At 44.0% G+C, this 24,620-nt stretch overlaps 1 protein-coding gene across 6 annotated transcripts in view; it reads right to left on the bottom strand.

Annotated features, from left to right (window-relative positions):
• KMT2A (lysine methyltransferase 2A) overlaps positions 1-19,029 on the bottom strand; it is a 78,509-nt gene extending 59,480 nt beyond the window's left edge. For 4 of the 6 annotated variants that reach the window (XM_055423117.2, XM_055423119.2, XM_055423120.2 and 1 more), the window contains exons 1-2: positions 18,565-19,029; positions 16,369-16,467 (exon numbers count right to left, since the gene is read on the bottom strand). In XM_055423117.2, the coding sequence (XP_055279092.2) occupies positions 16,369-16,467; positions 18,565-19,008 (543 nt within the window). In that variant the 5' untranslated portion in view covers positions 19,009-19,029. The remainder of the gene's footprint in view (positions 1-16,368; positions 16,468-18,564) is intronic. The other 2 variants (XM_055423121.2, XM_055423122.2) reach the window with 1 other exon arrangement.
• Between the last annotated feature and the right edge of the window lie 5,591 nt (positions 19,030-24,620).

Below are 24,620 nucleotides of genomic sequence, written 5' to 3'. Positions count from 1 at the left end.
CTGTTTTAGACGCTAAAGATACACAGGTGAAGAACTGACAAAATTTCTGACCCATGAGAAAATAAATATATAACAAGGAAACTAGGTCACTAAAGATTGATCAGGGCTTACCCATGGAAGTTACTTTCACTTGACGGTCAGGAAATGCTTTTCTAAAGTGACAGTTTACCAAAAACTGGCAAACTGTTGGCCATAAGCCAAATCTAGCCTGCCACCTGGTTTGTTCAGTCCATGAACTAAGAATGGTTTTTTTAACATTTTTTATATGGTTTAAAAAAACGGAAAAAAAAAAAAAAAGAAAGTCTTCCTCAGTGATCAATGCAAAGAAATAGAGGAAAACGATAGAATGGGAAAGACTAAAGATCTCTTCCAGAAAATTAGAGATACCAAGGGAACATTTTATGCAAAATGGGCACAATAAAGGACAGAAATGGTAATGGACCTAACAGAAACAGAAGATATTAAGAAGAGGTGGCAAGAATACACAGAAGAACTGTACAAAAAAGATCTTCACGACCCAGATAATCACGATGGTGTGATCACTCACCTAGAGCCAGACATCCTGGAATGTGACGTCAAGTGGGCCTTAGAAGATAAACAAAGCTAGTGGAGGTGATGGAATTCCAGTTGAGCCATTTCAAATCCGAAAAGATGATGCTGTGAAAGTGCTGCACTCAATATGCCAGCAAATCTGGAAAACTCAGCAGTGGCCACAGGACTAGAAAAGGTCAGTTTTCTATTCCAATACCAAAGAAAGGCAACAATGCCAAAGAATGTTCAAGCTACCGCACAACTGCACTCATCTCACACGCTAGTAAAGTCATGCTCAAAACTCTCCAAGCAAGGCTTCAACACTATGTGAACTCTGAACTTCCAGATGTTCAAGTTGGATTGAGAAAAGACAGGAACCAGAGATCAAATTGCCAACATCTGCTGGATCATCGAAAAAGCAAGAGAGTCCCAGAAAAACATCTACTTCTGCTTTATTGATTATGTCAAAGCCTTTGACTGTGTAGATCACAACAAACTGTGGAAAATTCTTCAAGAGATGGGAATACCAGACCACCTCTCCTGCCTTCTGAGAAATCTGTATGCAGGTCAAGAAGCAAGTTAAAACTGGACATGGAACAACAGACTGATTCCAAATCAGGAAAGGAGTATGTCAAGGCTGTATATTGTCACCCTGCATATTTAACTTATATGCAGTGTATCATGAGAAACACTGGGCTGGATGAAGCACAAGCTGGAATCAAAATTGCCGGGAGAAACATCAATAACCTAAGATATGTAGATAACATCACCCTTACAGCAGAAAGCGAAGAACTAAAGAGCCTCTTGATGAAAGTGAAAGAGGAGAGTGGAAAAGTTGGTTTAAAACTCAACATTAAGAAAACTAAGATCATGGCATCTGGTCCCATCACTTCATGGCAAACAGATGGGAAACAGTAGAAACAGTGACAGACTTTATTTTCTTGGGCTCCAGAATCACTGCAGATAGTGACTGCAGCCATGAGATTAAAAGACGCTTGCTCCTTGGAAGAAAAGTTATGACCAACCTAGACAGCTTATTAAAAAGCAGAGACATTTGCCAACAAAGGTCCGTCTAGTCAAAGCTATGGTTTTTCCAGTAGTCATGTATGGATGTAACAGTTGGACTATAAAGATAGGTGAGCACTGAAGAATTGATGCTTTCGAACTGTGGTGTTGGAGAAGACTCTTGAGAGTCCTTGGACTACAAGGAGATCCAACCATTCCACCCTAAAGGAAATCAGTCCTGAATATTCATTGGAAAGACTGATGCTGAAGCCGAAACTCTTAATACTTTGGCCACCTGATGTGAAGAGTTGACTCATTTGAAAACACCCTGATGCTGGGAAAGACTGAAGGCAGGAGGAGAAGGGGACGACAGGATGAGATGGTTGGATGGCATCACCAACTCAATGGACATGTGTTTGAGTAAACTCCGGGAGTTGGTGATGGACAGGGAGGCCTGGCGTGCTGCATGTAGTCCATGGGGTCACAAAGAGTCGGACACAACTGAGCGACTTAACTGAACTGACTGATATGGTTAAAAAATCCAAAGAATCACGCACACGAAAATTATATGAAATCCAAATTTCATGGTGCACAAATAAAAGTTTTATTGGCACACAGCCCCTTGTGTCACAGTTTCTGTATCGTCTGTGGTTGTTCTTTAGACTACAACAGCAGAGGGGAGTCTGGCAACAGAGACCATTCAGCCCTTTGCAGAAAAAACTGGCTGAATCCTGGTTTAGACCTAAATGATGAGAAAAAGACAGATGTATAAAGATCTAGATGACACAGTTTTCTTGCTAGATAGTAAGTGCAAAGGCCCACAGACAGCAACGAGCATGAGATGTATGACAGACCACAAAGCCAGTGTGGCAGTGGAGCAAAGGGAGAGATGAGAAGAGGCGGTGCTGGAGAAGCAGACCTGACCAGAGACCAGATCACCTACAGCTTTGCAGGACAGAAGGAACCTGGATTTACTCAAGCAGTTGGGGGAGGGAAGATGGGGAAGAGACACCTATAGGTTTAAAGGAGGGAATAGTAAGAATTGATGGATTTACATTTGGAATCCACAGTTACCATGAGAAGAATAAACTTTAGTCAGGTAAGAACACAAGCAAGGAGATAAGGGAATAGTCCAGCCAGAAGATTGTAATGGCTAAGACTTCTTTTGCTGGAAGAATGAATGAGAGGAAGTTGCATTTAAGGTATTCTGAGGATGTGAGAGTTGGACTGTGAAGAAAGCTGATCGCCGAAGAATTGATGCTTTTGAACTGTGGTGCTGGAGAAGACTCTTGAGAGTCCCTTGGACTGCAAGGAGATCCAACCAGTCCATTCTAGAGGAGATCAATCCTGGGTGTTCATTGGAAGGACTGATGCTAAAGCTGAAACTCCAATACTTTGGCCACCTCATGCGACGAGCTGACTCACTGGAAAGAACTCTGATGCTGAGAAGGATTGGGGGCGGGAGAAGGGGACAACAGAATGAGATGGCTGGATGGCATCACCGGCTGGATGGCATCACCGACTCGATGGACATGAGTTTGAGTGAACTCCGGGAGTTGGTGATGGACAGGGAGGCCTGGCGTGCTGTGATTCGGACACAACTGAGCGACTGAACTAAACTGAACTGAAGGTAATACAGATTTTCCTGACGGGCCATTTGAAATATGAATATAGGGAGAAATCAAGGATAACTCCTGTATGTTAGACCCAAGCAACTGGGTAAACAGCAGAGTCATTCTGAAACAAGGAGAAAGGAGAAAATCAAGACTTTCTGGACATGGGAAGAGTAAGATGCCTACTATATATCCAAGCACTTCAATGGATACCCATTTCCTTGTCAGGGGGAACAGTAGTGGCTACCTCAGCAGGTGGGCATGATTAGGTGAGATAATGCCTGTGAAGCACTCAGAATACTGCCCGGACTACCACAATCACTCAGTAAATGCTAATCACGCTTATTCTTATTATGCAGATGGAGTGTCAAACAGGCAGCTGGAAATATAGGTCTGGGACTCCAAGAAGTAGTCAACGGTTAGAGACAAAGATTTAGGAGTCCTCTGCATACAGATAAGGCCTGGATGAGGTCATCTAGGAAAAGTGCACAGATGGAGAAGGATGCCAAAGGCAGACTCCTAGGTGACTCCAACATTCAGGTGAGTTAAGCAACGGAAGGAAGCCATAGAGAATACTGAAAATTAATAACTGATGAAAAAAAAACAACAACAGATGAGTGTGGTGTGACAGAACCCAATAAAGGAGTGTTTCAAGACAGGAGTGGTCAGCTGGTTCAAAAGGTGCCCAAAGTTGAATAAGAGGAGGGCTGAGAAATTAGCTATTCAATCTGGCAAGAGAGATGCCGTTGAGGATTTTGGTAAGAGCAATTTCATAGAGTCACGAGGATAAATAAAAGCCCAACTGCACGGGACGAGGAGTGGCTGAGACGTGAGAAAGTGGCACCTGCAAATACACATCACACTTTCAAGGAATTTTATTGTGAAAGGGAACAGAAAATTGGGTAGTGGCTGGGAAAGGATGTGGGGTCCATGGTTTTTTAAAAGAACCATTTAAGTCAGTGAAACAGTTTTACAAGTTGATGAGGCAGAAACTGCCGATGGAGGAGAGAGGAGGGGATAACTGCAGGAACGACTGAGTAGATGAGAGGGATGAAATCTAGGGCACAAGCGGAGAGCGACACTTCTTCAGCTGTAGAAGGCAATGGAAGATGTGCTAGTGATGGTGTGTGCACGCCCACTCAGTCGTGTCTGACTCTTTGCAACCCCATGGACTGGAGCCCACCAGGCTCCTCTATCCATAAAATTTTCCAGGCAAGAATACTGGAGTGGGTTCCATTTCCTACTCCAGGGGATCTTCCCAACCCAGGGACTGAACCCACATCCCTTGAGTCTCCTGAATTGGCAGGCAGATTCTTTACCACTTCACCACCTGGGAAGTCCATGTGCTTAAGCTCCCTTTTAACAGGAAGGGGAAAGAAAGCTATTAAACATACTTGGTATAACTGACACTCAAGAATCAGTAAACAAAGACTACTACTTGAATTGCTCCCAAGAACAATTCTGTTAATATTAGCTTTGAGAGCTTCAACCTTCAAATGACCAATATCCAGAGAATCTTGCAAGGTATTATAATTTTAGTACTTATATTCATTCTATATTTTAAGCCAAGCTTGGTAAAGAGGAATTAAAAGTAAGTTTCATGAAGGGCTAATGCCCCAACACTTGGTCATCTGCCGGGTACATAAGACATTCTTAGAAAAATAGCTAAGATAGCTAAGCCGCTATCTCTCACTTTGTAGAGTGCTATGTTTATGAATGCCACTGGGGGAAGATAAACCTCTTTACAAGCTGCTCATCATTTATAAAAGAAAACTACATAGTGACACTTGTAAATCATTTCCAAATGTGAGTTTAACAATAATTTGACTGAATTTATAAGAAAAAAATATAATATATTCAAGCACAGTCAAATACACAGATATCAGGAGATAAACTTCTTAAGTCAAGATGGTTTCTGAAATCCAACCAATTGAGAGATGTATACAGTTATTGAACTGACACCATCATCTCTTGTCAACAAATTGGCAGTGGCAGGGCCAAGGCCAGATTCTCTCTGGCTCTTGGTGCATCAAAGAGAACTATGGCTATTTGAATGCGCAACAGAAAGGAAGAGATTTCAACTGTTTTACATATGTTCTCTGTCTGATATTGAACACCCAAAAGTCACCTAGGATTAAAGAGTGCAAAGACAGTAATACACTGTCCCTCAGTAACAACAGTTGGTTAAATTTTCACCTATGCAGGAATGAAACCGTTTTCAAATATTTAATTCAATTCTACCTAGCAATGTTACCTACAAAACACAAATGCTACCCACTTTGTAATTAGAGAAAGAACTGTCTCCTTATCCTCACTCTTCATCAACAGGAGCAAGAAGCAGAGATGCTCAAAACAGCACAAGAGACAGGTGAGCTCCACCCATCCTGCTCTGGAAAAAGAGGCAAACATAAAGCAGCTCATCATCTTTGAAAAAAAAGAAAAAGAAAAAAGGCAAAATGAACCCACTACATCAGATAGTAAGCTATACAGATTCTTGGCAATGCTCCAAATTACTTTGCAGGATCTTTAAAAACAATCAAACAAAAAAAAAACCCCAAACAGAACAAACAAAAATTAAAGACTTTCAGACTTCTAGGTTCCAAGTCTGAACTGGTTTGTCTACTTGCTGAAGTAGAAGAAATCAAGCCCACTTAACTGATATACTGTAGACATTAAATTAATCAACACAATGACAGGGTTTCTTCTTTGTTTAACAGGGAAGTACCACAAAATGACTAGATCCACTTGCACAGCCTGGAAAAATTAAACAAACAAACACCAACACTGTTTTCAGAGATGGTTCTTTTTATTATAAGAAGTTTTAGTCCTTCATAGGCCAACTTCCAATAGTTAACTTCATTTTGAGGTAGATGTTCATTCAATTATAAATTTCTACTAGAATATTTCTTTTTTTTTTCTTCCAGCTTGTTGTTCTGATCTTGGTGCAAAAGTCAGATTGCATCTTTCCTTCTGAGCTGTCGAATGACCAATAGCAACTAAAGTAACACTGAGGAGTTCACAACTTTCTTTCCTCTAAAAGTAAATAGAGTTATCTCTACAAAGAGTCAGTTTTCTAAAGAAACAAAGTGAATTAGGACACAAAAGTAAACACTGTCTTTGGCAAAACAACAAAGCTACCAAATCAGTCAACAGAATATGACCTAACATTTTTGAAGATTAATGTTCAGTGTATGAATCTGGAAATTTTGTGTTCTTACTATCTTAAAAAACCAACTGACTGACTTCTACATCATATTTGGAAGTTTATCGTCATATTCTGAGAAGCTCACTAAAGTTTATGTGGCATTAACTCACTAAAACAAAAAAGTCCCTGGTATTTTATTACTCTAACACTGGAATCTCTCAAGAAGAATAGACAATCATAAGAAGTATTCTTTGCTTTTGCAATCTCTTGCTTTCTTAAATTATACGTGTATGATAAGCAACTAAAAGTTACAGAGAAAATTGTTGTTGAGTCACTACATCATCTCCGACTCTTTTGCAAACCGTGGACTACAGTTCGCCAGGCTCTTCTGCCCGTGGGATTTCCCAGGCAAGAATACTGGAGCAGGTTGCCATTTCCTTCTCCAGGGGATCTTCCCGACCCAGGGACTGAACCCAAGTCTCCTGCATTGGCAGGTGGATTCTTACCGCTGAGCCACCAGGGAAACCCCAGAGGAAAAGTAGGACTCTCATATTTCCAATTCCCAGTTTCTCAGATGGCACCAATTTTACAATTCGGTAATCAAGCCGCCATTCACTTTGCCACCACTTGCAGAATCCCTGCAACAATCCAGGTTCACCTCTGAACTCCAGTCATTTTGAGATGGTCTGGTTAACAGTGGACAACATTCTACATGAAACTTAGAAACTACTCATTACATTTATATCACTTAAAGCCAGATAACCTTAAATAAACCTAGTATCAATTTACCTACAAGGAGTTTATACACAATTCCAGTACTAAATTCCAAAGTCCTAAAGCTTCAGTAACCCACTCAAGGTTGTGGGACTAAAAGCTAGCAGGAAAAAGAGCTGGTGTTAATATCAGTTCTGCCCAGACTCTTCGTAATCTATATGAATAATCCCAATTCACAGTTTTCACTCTGACTGTGCCGGAAATGCTTTTTGCAACCCAACATATCTAAAAAGGTTTCATTCTGAGTAATGCAAGCCCTCCTCCCGGCCTCAAAAGCCAAGGGTCAGAGGCCTTTGTAATCCTCATTCACATGAAGCCAACCTTATTAGACTGGAAACGATATACAAAGCACTTGCTATAATGCATCCACAAGCAGTGACACCCTTAACAAGGAATATTCTGCAGCACATCTCTTTAGACTACAACTGAAAATGGATATAAAAGCTATAAATATTTGCTTCCTATATTGAGACCAGAACTACTATCTCCCCTGGTTTCTCTTGATGTTAAGATTTCCCTCTTAGCTCCATTTACCAAGTTTTTATTCTCCTATAAAACCACTGTAAAATCATTTCATAAAGACCTTTCTCTAGAGCTTGCTACTGAAGTTAATTATTGCCATAAACTGACAATTCAAATAAAATACTTCTCAGGGAGCCAGTGAGACCCTAGGACCCCTTGGGGAATATTAAAGAGTACAGAACATGATCCACATCCTCCAGGATCTGAATAAAAAAAAATTATTGATTCAGAGAGTGAGAAGGTAGCTTGAGAAGTGATTTTACACATATGTAAGATTGTACTTTAAAATTCACCTCCAGAGAAGATCATAAAATTATTTCAATAATCTTTTCACCATCATTATCATGAAAATTATCATTAGCAGCAAGTTCTTTACACAACTATCCTTTGCTTCAATTTAAACCTATTTTTCTCTTATTTGAGCATCAGTGGAGCTGGAAAACAGCTGGTTACCATTCCTAATAATGGATCCATTCATGTTTTCTGAAGAGTTTTTAAGTTGCCTCTTAACCTTTCATTCTCTCAACCTTTCCTCACAGGACTGACTTCCAATCATATAATCATCTTTTGAGTCTCCTCGGAACGGTCTCCAAGGTCTCCTCATCCCTTTTAAGTTGAGGAACCTAGAAATGGAAACAACACTCCAGTAAGGGGGTGACCAGTGCCAGCATTATCTATATAAAAGATGATACCACCCCATCTGGATTCCTCGACATCACTTCTAAAGCCCCGATCATTACTTTTACAAAAGTGTCCTTTGATGGCTCTTAGACTTTCTTCTGCTGTACTTAAGTTAACTTCAGAATTATCCTGCTAATAGTCTTGAACAACATAATACCTTAGGCAATATATCCTTACAAAGTATTTCTAGAAGTTGTATGTATAACAGATTTTCAATTCAACATTCACTGGTCACCTTCTAAATGAAAAGTCACCACTGTAAACAACATAAAACACAAATGATGACTCAGAAATGGTCCATGTCTTAAGGAAATCATAATCTAATGGGGGAAAGACAGACACAATCAAAAGTATGTACAACAGAAAGTATCCTGGAGTGAATTCTTTCAGGGTAGGATAAAGAACAGTAAGAAAACAGAAAAGGAAAAGCTGAATTTCAGATAGCAGTGGTATCTTAAAAGCTTCAGGAAGAGTGGGATCTGAACTGAGCCATGAGAGATGAGTAAGTCAGAGGCAGGTCAAGACGGGAAAACACTTTAAGGCAAAGGAGAGGCATTAGCAAAGGTATAAAGGTGGGTACAAACACACTGTGGAGAACATCTAACAGACTGGTAGTTCAATATGGCTGAAGCACATTAAGTGAAAATGTGTGTTCAGGAGATAATGTTCAAAATGTAGAAATGTAGGCCAGCTAGATTATGAAGGGCTGGGAATTTTAAATCTTATTTTACATTCAGTGAGAAGTCAAAGAGTTTTAGGAACCAAGTGACAGAATCAGATCTGTATTTAAGAAAGCCACTGGCAACACTGTATATACAGTGAGAAGGAAAGCAGAGAGGCCAGCTAGGAGATTATGATTATAACCCACGCAAAGGTAACGGAAATTTAAAGCAGGACGACAAAAACAGAAAAACAGGGACAGATTAAAGAAACGCTACAACAATATCACAGACAAGCCACACAAATTGACTGGATGGGGTGGGAAGAGAAAGGGACAGAAGGTAGCACAGGGCAAAGAGCACGAATGAGCCTTCAAATAGTTACAGGTCTGGATCTGAATTCTAGTTCCATCACTTACGGGCTTCCCTGGTGGCTCGGTTGGTAATGAATCCGCCTGCAATGTGGGAGACCTGGGTTCAATCCCTGGGTTGGGAAGATCCCCTGGAGAAGGGAACGACTACTCACTCCAGTATTCTGGCCTGGAGAATTCCATGACTGTATAGTCCATGGGGTCACAAAGAGTCGGCGGACATGACTGAGCGATTTTCACTATCTGTCACTTACTAGCCACAAAACTTAAGGAATCTATTTTAACATGTCTGTACCTTGGTTTTCTTCATCTGTAAAAAAAAAATAGTATATCAGGTATTTTAGCAAACCTATTTTTTAAGTGAGATAAAACTGTATTTTTCCTCCTTAAGCATACTATCCTCTACTAACTACTCTTAAAGCTTAATTTATTTTTTGACTATTCTACTTGTGGTTATTTTTATGTCTCAAGTTTAAGTTCCAGCCTACAACTTAGCATTTCTTCTGTAAATAAGTTGTAGTTGCATTGATCTCCATAGGCCTAAACTTACTCTCCTTAAGCTGAAACTTGAGAACAAATGTCAAACAGTTACCAAGTATAGACTAATGAATCTGAACCTGGGGGCCAAGCACCGTGAAGAGCCTCAGAGTTGTTTCAGGAAATCACCATGTACTCATACTTGAAAAGATAAGGAACACCAGTTATAGAGACCAAGAGGAGCAACCCCAATATAGCTGCCTTGGCCTGATGATTATGCAACTCATGAAGGCACTGCCTTCCTTGGTTACCTACCTGCCTATTTACTGTCTTGTTTTTTTCCCTCCCTTTTGCCTTATCTCTAATTATATTCTAGTTAGATACCAATGGTACCCACTGTTAGCAAGATGTGTGGTTGGCTTCAGTTTGGTTCCACCTAGCTTAGTGATGAACTTGACACCTATACCAAAAGCAAGAACATTCTTAAGTCAAGATTATAGCACCTGAATAGATATATATGTACACACATATACATGTATAGCTCAAAGTAATAAGAACCTGTTATCTCGGTGGGAAAAGAAGCACTCCTGTCCTTTAAATCTGAGTCTTAATAAATAAAGATTGCTATGTACCAGGCAAAGTGCTAAATACTTTGCATGTGTAATAATTTCAATTAAGCCTCACAATAATCTTATGAAAAACAATTACCACTAATTTACAAATGAAAAAACTGAGGCACGGAAAGGTTAAGAAAGTTTTCCAAAGTCATTCAGCTACTAAATGGCTGAGCCAAGATTTGAACCCAGCCAGTCTAAATCCAGAGCTCATGGTCTTAATAGTTCCTAATTACTATGCTATACTATCTCACACTATTACAGATTAGATAATGAGATTCTACCTTTCCTTTGTAAAGGTATTTATACATGCATGAATAAAAAATCCTTGCTGGAGAGATTACAAAAGGATTTCCTCATTAACTAAGCTTAAAGAGATGCTATCCACATGGTTTTACTGCTTATAATTAAAGGCAATAATCTAGGGACAATGTTGTATGTTTGTGTTTGATCTAAAAAAATCAGTCAATAATCATGGATGGACAGAGGTTGAATACAAGCACGTGTAAATATTTATTCCTCGAGGTGTAGATATTTATTACAGATATGTGTGATTAACTACTCCCCAGTTTTTAGAACTGAGAGAGTACAAAGGAGAGCTTCATTTAAAAAAGTTTCTCTGAAAACACTCCTTACAAGTAATATTATTCCCCTAATTCAAGACAGAAAGCCACAATTACTTTGATGCTGTAAAATGAGAATGAAACAATGATGCTTCAGCAAAGTGTGGATCGTAAGGGTTGGATCTCTCTGAAACAGTCCACATGTTAGAAAGGTTCATAGGTCTTACTGATGACAGGCATCAAAACGTCTACACTCAAATATTCCAACCAAACACAAAAAAAAGAAATGTAAGAAAACAGATAAAATACATGGGGAAAAAACTCCAACTCCAGAAATAAATGCCAGTTGAATAGATCCTACCCACTGGTGCCACACAAGGCATAGCTGCAGTGATAATTAAAGGTAAAATAGCTGGGGAAATCCCTTCAGTCTATTTGTCAAATAGAAAAACAACTACTCATTTCAAAGAAAAGGGGAATTTTCATACACAGCACAGAAAACTGCCAACTAACTCTTACATTTATATCTTTAACTGTTCCCTTAAAACTAAAACATATTAGAATAGTTATATTCAACATCTAAAAAGTTAAGCCAAGTTTGGCCTCTAACAAGTTTCATACTAAGCTTACAAGAGGATTTATATCGTCCAAAACAACTACAATAAAATTCACACAACAAAATTCTTCTTTCAAATATCTTGGTTTTTAGAAGCAAATGCCTGGCAATGCCTCCAACCTTCTCCTGGTTGGCTTTCCCTGGAGTGTAACCTGACAAGGTACAAAGCTCATTGAAATATTTAACAGTGGTGGTATGGATTTCTTTGGATAGGTCAAGAAAAGCAGCTCATCCTTTTTAAAAACTTAAGGAACCATTTTGTGGGATGTCATTCCCTCAGTCCAAGTGTCTCTGTATTTCCTCAGGGCTTTCTCAGAGAACTTATTGAGGGGGAAAATGAAAAGGCTAACAAAAGAACCCCTTTTCTCTCCCTATTCCCAACATAATCCACCTCAGCCACAGGGCCAGTTGCATCCACACTGTCATAAATGCCAGCAATTAGAGAATTAGGCCATAAAACCACCCACTCAGGTATAAGAGCACAGGCCTCCAGCTTTATTTCATGCATGCCATAAAGATCCCGGACTTCCTTCTTTCAGGCCTTCTTCACAACCAAGGAAATGACAATAACAACAACAAAAAAGCAGCCCTTTGTCCGTCTTATACCAATGTGATCACTGAAACCATCTGGATCCAGGTGAAGGAGTCAAGATTCCTTTTTCTTAATAAAGACTGCAGTTCCTCTAACATGCCACATATAAAGGACTGTATTGTGAGCACTTACACAGTGGGATCTAGAGTAAAACTACATTTTCCAGAAAAATTACTTTCCCTTATTCTGAAACTACTCTAGAAGCAGAGCCAATTCCTGATCTTCTCAAGAAATACTGGAGACTTACAAGAGTATTCTTAATTAACTCAACAATTTTGAGACCCTCCGGAAATCTTTTCTAATCAAAAAAGTTAATCCAAATATCAAAGTTAACACCATGTTTTAAAATCTGATACAGTGGGCTTCCCTGGTAGTCCAGTGGTTAAGACTCAGAGCTCCCAGTGCAGGGGGTTTGGCTTCGATCCCTGGTCAGGGAACTAGATCCCACATGCAGCAACTAAAAATTCCATGTGCTGCAACTAAGACCCGGAGCAGCCAAATAAAAATAAGTATTTTTTAAAAAATCTGATACAATTTAATCGATCATTTCATTTGATTGATCATCTTCAAAACCACAGAAAGGCAAGTCCGTGATTTACTCCATAAGATTTTGTTCACCAAGCTTTAAACCAGTGTAGATAAGACCCAAATAAATACTTTTAATAGTAAACTCTTTAGCGTCCTTCTTCCCACTAGTACCTACAGGGTTAAGAATCTGACTTAAATGTAGGTATCGCATGTCAGACTCATTAGTAATTTAACCTTTCTTAATTCCTGAAAATAACATATGCAAACAAAAGAAGGTCCCATCCCAGCAATCCAAGAATAAATTCCTCCCAAAGTAGTGACAATCACAAAGCTTCCCCCAGTCTCACAGGTCTCTGCCGCTGGGCTCTCCACCTTGGCAGAGGAAGAATGGAAAGAGACAAGATGTTCACAAAAGGCCTGACTGAAGGCCTTCAGTTAAGTGCTAGAAGGAAGCTGAAGTTCTGTGCCAACACTAGTGGAATGTGGGCAGGCACAAAGAGATCTTAATTAGGAGACCTACAATTAAAACAGTGAGTCTCCAAAGGAGAGAGAGGCAGTGCAGTCTGTTATGCCTCAGAGCAAGCACAGCAGTGTTACTCACCCCCTTTAGCTACAGGGCAAGGAAGGCAGTGGGTAGTAAGTCTGCACAGCTGCTCTGTGGAAGGCCAGATACCAGGTGAGCAGAGATGGGAGGGGAGTCAAGATGAGTGTTTTCTCAACTTCCAATCAAGATCAATCACTATTTTGTGACCCAACAATTTCCTAGGAGAGCAAGTGCCTTAGGATAATTAGATGGAAAGCAAAGGTGGAGACAAGTGATATGCCTTTCAGTGAGAGATGAAGAAAAGTTCTGAAGACTGAATTTGGGATGTTCAGTAAAAACCAGAGTATGTTTCTGAGCCTATTAACAACTACTCCCTGCAATGTGGGTACCATCACTTTGGACATAAATACATTAATGTCTCAGGTTTTTTTTTTTTCCATTTAAAAGCTCATATACTTAAAGGAATATACCACCTAGACTGAAAATAACTTCTTTTCGGACAGTCAAGAATCAACAATATTGAAAACAGAAACAAATTTAGCCAAACAAGAGGGCGTCTAAATATCAGATAATGAGTTATACTCAAAATTGTATCTTCACTTTTCTTATAATTGAAATTGGTCAACTTCAGCTAAGAACTTTTCTCATGGAGTTTTTACATCTTGTCCATACAAAGAAAACTTTCCTACTGAGTTCAAATTTTTCTTCCCAATAATAATGGCAGTTAAATGGGCTAATGTACACTTTGATATTAAAAATTACCAAACAGGTTCATTGACTCTCTTTAAAAAAATTAAGAATAAGTTCTGACCTAAGCAAATAATTAGTATAACAGAAAGGAATGAGAATACTGGAGCAGAAAAGATTCCTGAACTGACATTTGGCCCAACCTTCTCATTTTACAGATCGGAAGTTTCAGGTTAAAAGTGAAATTGTCCAGACTGGCGAGTGAAAGAGATGAGTACGAGGACTCATGTCATGTCTACCGACTTCCACTCGGAGAGGTTTCTTCTAGCCCACTTGTTCTCTGCTTCACTTTCCTTCTGCCCAGCTCAGGATTAGCTGTGAGGGCAATGAAAGAGCAACTCCCACTCTTGGCACATATACCCAGCGACCATTAAAAAAAAAAAAAAAAATCACAGATGCTCTCCCGCTCCAGAACTACCATCTTTTCTAATCCCCACTCAAGAGCCCACCTGGGGATACCTGAACTAAACTGCTATTTCAAGCATAAAGACAAATACATAACAATGTTGTGATTCAGTTTCCATTTATAGCTAATCAAAGTCTGCCATGTTCAATCAGAATGGAAATACTGCTTTTAACCTTTTGTGAGGTGGTATGGTGGCTCAGATGGTAAAGCGTCTGCCTCCAATGCGGGAGACCCGGGTTTGATCCCTGGGTTGGAAAGATTCCCTGGAGAAGGAAATGGCAACCTGCTCCAGTATTCTTGCCTGGAAAATCCCATGGACCGAGGAGCCTGGTAGGCTCCAGTCCATGGGGTCGCAAAGAGTCGGACACGACTAAGCAACTTCACTTTCACTTCTTTCTTTTTTCATGAACAGTAACTGGAGTATGAAAGCAATAAACAAAGACTACATGCTGATAAACAGACCATTCAGGGATTCATATTAAAACAGTCCAAATTCTAATCAACAGAGAGAATGCTGAACTATGTATATTTAGATGGCAAAGTACATAAATACCACCTGAGACAATCCTCAAAAAGTAGGACCCTGACACCATGCAGGGCACAGGGAAGCAAAAATGCAGACCGCAGTGATTTCTTACAGTGCACAATCAAATAAAACTCAAATTAATTCTACTTCGTAACTGTCACAAAGAAAGCCCCAACAGAAGACCAGCAACACCTATGTAGATTTTTTAAAAAAATAATCTCATCTGACAGAAAAATTTGGTCACAAAGAACTCTTACATGTAGTTATTACTCAGAGAGAGATTCAATCCCAAGGGAAGTTCAGAATGTGTGGCAGTAAGGGACAAACCTTCTGCAGCTAAAGGAGTTGAAGGAGGGAAATGACCTGGAAGTTCTGTCATCTTTCAACCACTTGAACTTAGCAATTCAATAAGTATGCTTTTGTTATGGAGAAATTATAGTCATTATTCACTTAAAGCAAACCAGAATATAAAGAGGCCAGAATCATTCTGGATCACAAACTACGCCTTCATGAACCAGACAAGGCTTGATACAGATCTGTGAGCAACTTCTGAGAAAGAATCTTTAGAACTCCGTGTTAACCCAGGGAAACCCTAAACCTCCTTTTTGGAACTTTTATCATTGATTTGTAAGACTCTCTAACAAAACGCTTGGTTTCTACACTGAAAACAACCAGGTCCAAGAATGTAATCACTATGGTTTAGTACTAAACCATACCATGGGTGAGTACTCATGAACATATACCATTAACCCATCCTGGATTAACTCAAACTACCACATGAAAGGCTTACCAATGGAACAACAGTTCATTCTAGCTGAATTCAGAAAAAACACTGAAGTTTAACGTAAGGAGTCAACCACTCTTCTCATGCTGAAGCAGCAACTACTGTTCAAGCAAAAGTCTTAAAAAAAAGTATTAATATGCTCTTAGTTGAAATTACTGCAACTCCTTGACAGACTTTACACTACATACTAATGCTAAACAAAATAATGCCAGTGGATAAGAAAACGTTAGCACCTGATTAAAACTTTAAAGGTGACTTGTCAAAGACCAACAGATAAAGTATTCTGGTGCCCAGACATTAGGTCCCTGAATCCAGGTGGCTCTCTTTCTAACCAGTCTCTTGAAAAGCTATGATTGGAAGCTGTCAGCATAAAACTTTGCTTTTGAATACGTGATAACAACATTTGGAATGTGAACAAGTACTTGGTCCTTCAATACAAAATATACAAGCATGCTAAACAAGAAGAAAATGCTTTTCAGGATCCCCTTAAAAATAGACTAACTTCTAATAGAGACGTTCTTATTATACTCAAGTATACATGGGCTAAAATTCTACATATAACCAGGCAAGTCTCAGTTTTGAAAATAAGCTGGTAAATGAAATGTCAGTAAGTCTATGTTTTTTTTATTTTTTTGCTGCTGTATCTTTTAAAAAAGCAAAATCAACTCACATTTAAGCACCAACTCCATGCAAGTAACCTGAACGGTTCAGTCTTTTTGTCATGTATGAGGCCTTTGGTTCTCCAACTACATGGGATCTGTGTTGTTAGCTTAAAAAATACAGAATTGGCCTTTCAAAAAAAAATAATAATCTACAGCAACCAATAAATAGTCTCAAACAACCCTGCTGACTGCAGCTGCCTTCTGAAGGCTGGGAAAAGGAGGTGGAGAGAGAGCAGAGAGAGGCAGGGAAGAGGGACGCTGCAGCTAGCTACAGAGCAAGGAACACGCCCCCATCATGTCCTCCGTGCTCTGTCAGAAGGCGGGTTGTTGTCAGTCTCCTCATCATGCTGCCTTAGAAACGATTTAAAAAAGGAGGCAGGAAGACTAACAACTAAAAAATGCCAGCTCCTTGAAAGGAGGGGCCAGGGTCCCTGGGATCTCCTCCCTCCCCTTCTTCCCAGGATCTTTCCGTAGATCTAAAGGGGTGTGGGGCACAATAGGGGACCAGGGGTTTGCCCAGGATATTCTGTGTGCACCAACGGCAGAGCACGCAGGAAACGGCTGGTTGTTATCTTTCCCTTTCTGTTTCAATCAAGAACACTCCAGAGCAGCAACCCCCTACCCACTCAGCTTCAGCCCCAAGCTGCTGCTCTTCCTCCTTCTAGCACCCCCCCCATGCCATTCTGACCCTTCCCCTCCAATTCAAACTCCCCCTTCTGCATCCAATGGAAAACAAATGCGCAACACCACTGGCTGAACCTGAACTCAACTTCCCTTCCCAGGGCAACTTTCCTTTTGGCTGAAGGGGGCCGAATAATGCCTATCAAAGCCTCCCCATTCTCCCCCCGGTACTAATGGGGAAGGAGCAAAGCTCGAGACCCTTCATCCTCCCTGGGTCCCCCTTAAAACAAATCAGAGAGCCCCAACTCCTTCTAAGGAATAACTTTGCTTCATAAGCTCTTCATAACCCTCTTTCTCTCCACCAGAAGCAGCCACCAGTAAAACTGTCCCTTATCTACTCTCCTCACCCCAACCCTGCTTCCCCCACCCCTTCCAAGCCCCAGGATTGGCCTAGGAAAAGGTGGATCAATAATGCAATGACGGAGAAAAGGAGAAGAGCGGGAGGGAGCTAGGGCTAGAGACTGCGTGCTCTCAGGCACAGTGGGTGGGGTAGGAGAGCAGCAGCTGCTTCCCCTGGGAGGATGCTGCCCAAGTCCCCCACAAACACCTCCCCTCACGGGGGCCCCCTTCCCCAGAGCTGGAGGGGAAAGCCTGCCTCCTCTCCAGGGGAAAAGGTGGAGAACTGCTCTTCTCTGAGCCTGAGGGACAGTGGACTATTTTCCCCCCGCAAAGATGCCACTAATCCTTCATTCTAAAGGAGGGAAAAGGGTGGAGTGAAGGTAGTGTAAGCCCCTGCTACCCGTAGGCTAGAAACTGCAGCTCTGTAAGATGGGGGGAAACAGACTGCTGTACGAAGAGATCACCGTTATCTTCAGAGGGAAAGGAGGCGAAGGGAGAAAGGTGGAAAGGAAAGTAGCTTTTTCCTGGTGGGGCAGGGCGGGATGACGGGAGGACCTCTCTGCTGGGGGTGGGGGTGGGGGGGCGCTGGTGGAGGTGAGGGAAGGGGGAGTGGCTGCTGGTGTAGGGACCTGGCCCGGGGACCGGGTAAGGGTTCACCAGGTCTTCGGAAGCAAGGTGCTGGAAGGGACACCGATCCCCAAGGGTGGGAGAAGAACGTGGCTTTGGATGAGGCCATCACCAGAGAGATGCCCGAGAGGAAAACTGCCCCAGGAGTAAAACATCTGCCCAGAGAGGGAGGCGGGGATGTGGCGGGATCAAGTCTCTAGGAAGGGAGGGAGGGAGGAATCTTGCTCGGATGAGGTAATCTGTGAAAGGGAGGAGGGGTTCAGTCCTGGGATGGGAAACCCGGGAGAGGGTCTGTGCCAAAGGATTTGGGGAAGGGTCAGGGCAAGGAGGGTCGGGGGCAAGGGCCCTCGGCCAGATGGGTCCGAGCCCCGGGGTGGGGGCGCCTTGGGGTCTGCACCCCGGTATGGGGGACCCGAGATGGGAGGGCCGTCTGCCCCGGGTCAGGGACCCAGGGATGGTCCCCGAATTGGGATGCTCCACAATCCCGGATGGGGGAGGGGAGGGGGGCTCCGCAGAGGGTCGAGACCCCGGGCCTGGGGGGTTCCTCGCCCCCTTACCTCTCCGCTGCCGCCTCCCCCGCCGCTCTCCCCAAACACGGCCCGGAACCGGCGCAGGTTGGTGCCGATGGCGGCCGAGACCTGCAGCGCCGCGTCGAAGCCCGGGCCCACCCGGAGCAGGGCCGGCCCGGAGGAGGCTGAGGACGATGACGAAGACGAAGACGAGGCGGACGACGAGGAGGCTGCTGAGGCGGCGGCCGCTCCCCCTGGAACCCCGGCCCCGCCGCTTCCCGCCGCCGCCGCCGCCGCCGCCGCCGCGGCCGCCACAGCCGGGGGGGAGGGGGGCGCCCCGGGGCCGCCGCCGCCGACCGGAGGCCCGGGGGGAAGCAGCAGGGCCGGGACGCGTTGCCGCGGGGCGCCCCCTAGGCCCCGGCGCCCCCCGCCGCCGCCGCCCCCGGTGGTCCCGGGTCGGGCGGGGAAGCGCCACCGACAGCTGTGCGCCATGTTCGCCCCGTGAAGTGAAGCAGCGAGAGGGAGAGGCGACAACACAGGGGGGCGGGGAGGCGGGGGGGGGGCCGCGGGCCCCGGAACCTGCCTGCGCCGCCCGGCGCCGCCCGGCCGCCAGCAGGCCGCCGCCGCTATGCCGAGCGCCGGGCCGCGCCAGCCGGCCCAGCGCGCTGTATAGCGGGCTCAGGCCCGCCCTGCCGCCGCCGCGCCGTCGCTACGCCATCCCGAGGCCCGGGCCGCAGCCTGCCGCCCGCCCGCCCGCCCCGCAACCTGGATAACTGCGTGCCCCGCCCTCCGGGAGCGGCAGACTCGGGAGGAGGCGGGGGGGAGGAAGCCCAGGAGCCCGGCGCGGAGCGCGGGTTCCGGGGAGAGGGGGAGGGGCGAGGGCTACGGGGGGGATGGGGGCGGAGGGAGCCCCGCCGCCCGCAGCCTCGAGAGCCGAGAGGCCGATTACACACGTTCCCGGGATGCGCTGGGACTCGAACCGCCCGGGAGAGCCGCTTCCAGTCTAACGCGGCTGCCGGGTCGGGGACGAGTGCGCCTTCTCCGCCTCGAGGCACGGATGCGAGAGGGGTCAGCCCGGATTTAACGCTTCGAGAATAAAAGAGCCCTTATTGTGCTACGGGCAAGACGGAATTATTGCCCAGTTTACTCTATGCAAAATAGGAAGGCCCTCAATGAATGCGCTTTAAAAAATAAAAAAATTAAAAAAAAAAAGAGCCCCTCCCATTTTCATGCTGGAGCTCTCTCCAAAATGCGTACACCGAGTGGTTCGGGCTCCCGCCACCTCCTCTTCCTACTGTGCACTCGGGGCTGGGGAACGTCTGGTTTCGGTGCCCTTCTGCAGAGAGTTGGACTGTTTCTCCGGCCGGGGCACTGGGGCCCCGGCGTGCTCCGCTAACGAGGCGGCGTTACAACGAAGCTGAAACTGGGTGGTTAACGGGGCCTGGAGGGAAGAGGCGGGCAAAAGCGCCCCCGCCCCTTCTTCCTCCGTTCTCGGCCTGCCGCTGCATGCAAAGCAGACCCTAATATATGCACGCGGAGGGAGGGGGGCTCGCGAGCACGTTTCTGATTAAGAGAGGGGGAGGAGAAGAGCGTTAGGCATTATGATACACTGGGTGGAAAGGGGCCCGCCGGCTGCGAGCTCTATGCGCGGGGTTAGTGGGCAGAGGGGGGAGGGGGAAGGAGGAGGGTTAGGGCGGGGGATGCATATCCACCCCGTTTACTTTATTGCGGGAAAGAGGGGAGGGCGCCTCAAGCTAGGCGTTAGAAGCCTGCGAGGCTGGGAAAGCACAGAAGGGAGGGAGGGGTTTGTACTGGGAGAACTTGCGTTGGCTGAGGCTGGGGGATCGATACACAGCCTGCAGGCCCCGGGGCAGCCTCCATCCCCGCCCCAACCCCCCGGCCGAGGTGGAGTTCGCTGGAAGGTCACGCAGCCTTCCTGGACTCCCGCACCCGTACGGCGCCCGGCCAGTAATATAACAGCCTGGGGCGGCGAGTTTGGGGAGGAGGGGGAGGGTCGTGGTGAGCAGGTTGCAATCAGCTCTGGCCCTCTGGAGGGTGCTCTGCACGCCTCCAGAGAAGGTCCACGGCCTCCTGGTGCTGAAAACCTACGTCCCTCCACCCGCGAAACGTTTGTGCTGAGCGAACGATGGGGTGGGGGCCTAGAGGAGCGGAGAAAGGGAGGAGACACAGGCAAGCTTCAACTCCCCCAACTCGTCCCGGATCGATCGTGGTTCCAACCGCGCAGGATGGAGCCCAGATGGTTTGCGAAGCGCACACTCACACAGAGCGCACACACAGAACCAGATTCCGTTGTTACATCGCGTGGTTTACTAGGTGCAAAAAGGGTGGGAGTAGGGGAAGAGTCTCTTAAACAGCAGCCCCAGGACTCTGCTACGGACATAGACACCCCATTGTGGACAGTTTCTCCATTGCAATGTATTTAACGTTAGGCGCTGGGGGTTTTGCTTCAGTGTCGCTGCTCTGATCAGTTACAGATTGGCGACCACGTGGATTCCCGCAAGCATCCTGATTTGTTCCCCCCCGCTCACTCTCTCTCGCTTATTTTTCTTTTGTATTTGCCGCCCCCCCTTCTTTAATATGCATAACGGTCTACAGAGGTAATAGGCAGGGGACTGAGTGACAGGCTTTACAAAACTGTGTCAACAGGATTTCTTCCCGTCCTCCACCCCTGAGAATACATAAACCTGCTGGGTTCTGAGTAACCTCTTCATTTCAGGCATACTTCTTGGGGCACAGGTGGGAGGTCTGCAGGTTTAGTGGGGACAGTAGGAAGGAAGAATGTCCCTGAAGATTGTGTTAAGTCCTCAGACTCAAGCCTCCAAGTAGAAAACTCCTTGATAAAATCATCTGACTTGTCTCTGCCTCCTGACTAGTCCAAAAGGAGCAGGAGCAAGTCAGAATTTGGTTTATTGTTGGAGCTCTTAAGGCAGAAAAATAACATATCTGTCGAGTGCTTTCTGTGAGCCTGAGTGCTTTATGCACGTTCAGTTCTCACCAACCCTCTGAGATAATTCTGATTTTATGAATGGGGAAACTGGTGTATTGTCCAAAATCACAGGGCTAGTAGGTAAGCGCAAGACCAAATCTCACTGGGGTCTAACCATACTGCTGATTCCCTGAAAGACATACTATGCCACCTCACACTCATTAGGATGACTACTATTATTATTTTTTAATGGAAAACAAATGTTAGTGAAGATGTGGAGAAATTGGAACCTTTGTGCACTGTAAGCAAGAATATAAAATGGTGCAACCATTGTGGAAAACAGTATGGTGGTTCCTCGGAAAAAAAAAGAATTACCATATGATCCAGCAATTCCACTTCTGGGTATATACCCCCCTAAAACTTGAAACCACAGTCTTGAGATATTTGTATGCCCATGTTCATGGCAGCATTATTCACAATAGCCAAAACATGGACACAAACCCAGTATTCATCAACCAATGAATGGATTACCAAAATGTGGTATGCTCATACAACAGAATATTATTTGGCCTTAAAAAAGGAAGGGAATTCTGAAATATGTTACAAGATGGACGAATCTTGACATTATGCTAAGTAAAATCAATCAATCATAAAAAGATAAATATTGTATGATTCCATTTATATGGGGCTTCCCAGGTGGCTTCCCTGATAGCTCAGTTGGTAAAGAATCTTCCTGCAATGCAGGAGACCCAGATTTGATTCCTGGGTTGGGAAAATCCACTAGAGAAAAGATAGGCTACCCGCTCCAGTATTCTTGGGCTTCCCTGGTGACTCAGCTGGTAAAGAATCTGCCTACAATGTGGGAGACCTGGGTTCAATCCCTGGGTTGGGAAGATACCCTGGAGAAGGGAAAGACTACCCACTCCAGTATTCTGGCCTGGAGAATTCCATGGACTGTATAGTCCATGGGGTCACAAAGAGCAACTTTCACTTCACTCCCAGGTAGCACTAGTGGTAAAGAACCTGCCTGCCAATGCAGGAGACATAAGAGATGTGGGTTTGATCCCTGGGTCGGGAAGATCCCTTGGAAAAGGGCATGGCAACCCATTCCAGTATTCTTGCCCGGAGAATCCCGTGGACAGAGAAGCCTGATGGGCTACAGTCCATAGGGTCGCACACAACTGAAATGACAGCACACACACTATATGAGGCACTCAGGGTAGTCAAAAACATAAAGACAAAGTATAATGGTTGCCAGAGGATGGAGTGAGAGGAGAATGGGGTGTTATTGTTTAATTGGTAGAGTTTTAGATTTATAACATGAAACGAGTTACGGCGATGGATGTGGTAATAGCTGCACAAAAATGTGAATGTATACATATATTTATTTATTTATTTTGGCTGTACCAGGTCTTAGTTGCAGCACACAGGATCTTAGCTGCAGCATGTGAAATCTAGTTCCCTGCCTAGGGATCAAACCCAGGCCCCCTGCAGTGGGAGCACAGAATCTTAGCTACTGGACCACCTGGCAAGTCCCAACAATGTGAATGTATTTTTTAAAAGAAGACATTCTATGCCTTACTCATAAGTTACTGTAAACTGCATGTGCTTTATTATTTTTTATTTTAAATTTTAATTCCGTTTATTTTTCTTGAATACCTAATAAATACATGTGGTTACAAATTTAAAGAAATAAAGTTTTCACTCTACTCTTAACTGCCCTCTTCTTCCCTCCCACAGTCATACCTTATCCTTTCTTAGTGGCAACTAAGGTTATCAGTCTCTTGTATAGTCTTCAAAAGATAGTCTATTCCTATACAAGCAAATACATACAGATGTTTTTCCACAAATGAAAGACTATCAAACCCATTTCCTGGATCCTGCTTAGAAATCTGTATCTTACAAATCATTCCTATCAGTAGACAGCATTTCCTTATTCTTGAAGGGGGCTGTATGGAATAGATGAAGCATAATTTGTTTAACTAGTTCCCTGTTAGTGTACACAAGTTATTTCCAAACTTTCAAACAATCCTGCAGTGTACAACCTTGAATATATCTTATTTTGCAAATGTGTAACTATATCTGTAGTATAATTTCTAGAAGTGGAATTGCTAGGTCAAAAGGTACGTACACTTATAATTTTGATAAATGTTGCCACATTGTCCCCTGTAAAGACTGAGTTGCCCCCTTGTTAAGAATGTACTAATTCATACTCCCAGGGTTTCCAGGATTCTTTAGTGGTAAAGAACTCACCTGCTAAGGCAGTAGACTCAAGAGACACGGGTTTGATCCCTGGGATGAAAGATCCTCTGGAGGAGGAGGGCATGGCAACCCACTCCAGTGTTCTTGCCTGGAGAATCCCATGGACAGAGAATACTGGCAGGTTGCAGTCCATGGTGTCCTGAAGAGTCGGACATGACTCAATCAACTTAGCATGCATGCAATTCTTACTCCTACCACTCTAATGGCAGAAAGTGAAGATTAACTGAAGAGTCTCTTGATGAGGATGAAAGAGGAGAGTGAAAAACCTGGCTTAAAACTCAACATTCAAAAAACAAAGAACATGGCATCCAGTCCTGTGGCAAATGGATGGGAGAAAAGTAGAAACAGTGGCAGATTTTATTTTCTTGAGCTCCAAAATCACTGCAGACGGTGACTGCAGACATGAAATTAAAAGACGCTTGCTCCTTGGAAGAAAAGCCGTGACAAACCTAGACAGCGTATTAAAAAGGAGACACATCACTTTGCTGACAAAGGTCCTCATAATCAAAGCTATAGTTTTTCCATGTATGGATATGAGAGTTGGACCATAAAGAAGGCTGAGCACCAAAGAATTGATGTTTTCGAATTGTAGTGCTAGAGAAGACTCCTGAGAGTCCCTTGGACAGTGAGGAGATCAAACAAGTCAGTCTTAAAAGGAAATCAACCTGGAATATTCATTGGAAGAACTGGTGCTGAAACTGAATCTCCAATGCTTTGGCCACATGATGCTAAGAGCCGACTAATTGGGAAAGACCCTAATACTGGGAAAGATTGAAGGCAGGAGGAGAAGGGGGCGATAGAAAGTGAGGTAATAGGATGGCATCACCGATTCAATGGACACGAGTTTAAGCAAACTCTGGGAGACAGTGAAGGACAGGGAAGCCTGGCGTACTGC

Source organism: Moschus berezovskii, chromosome 14, assembly GCF_049115385.1.
Source record: "Moschus berezovskii isolate FMDL1 chromosome 14, NW_MosBer_1.0, whole genome shotgun sequence".
In the NCBI taxonomy this organism is placed as follows: Eukaryota; Metazoa; Chordata; class Mammalia; order Artiodactyla; family Moschidae; genus Moschus; species Moschus berezovskii.
Note: the sequence above shows the minus strand (reverse complement) of the source record. Positions and strands in the feature narration are given on the sequence as shown.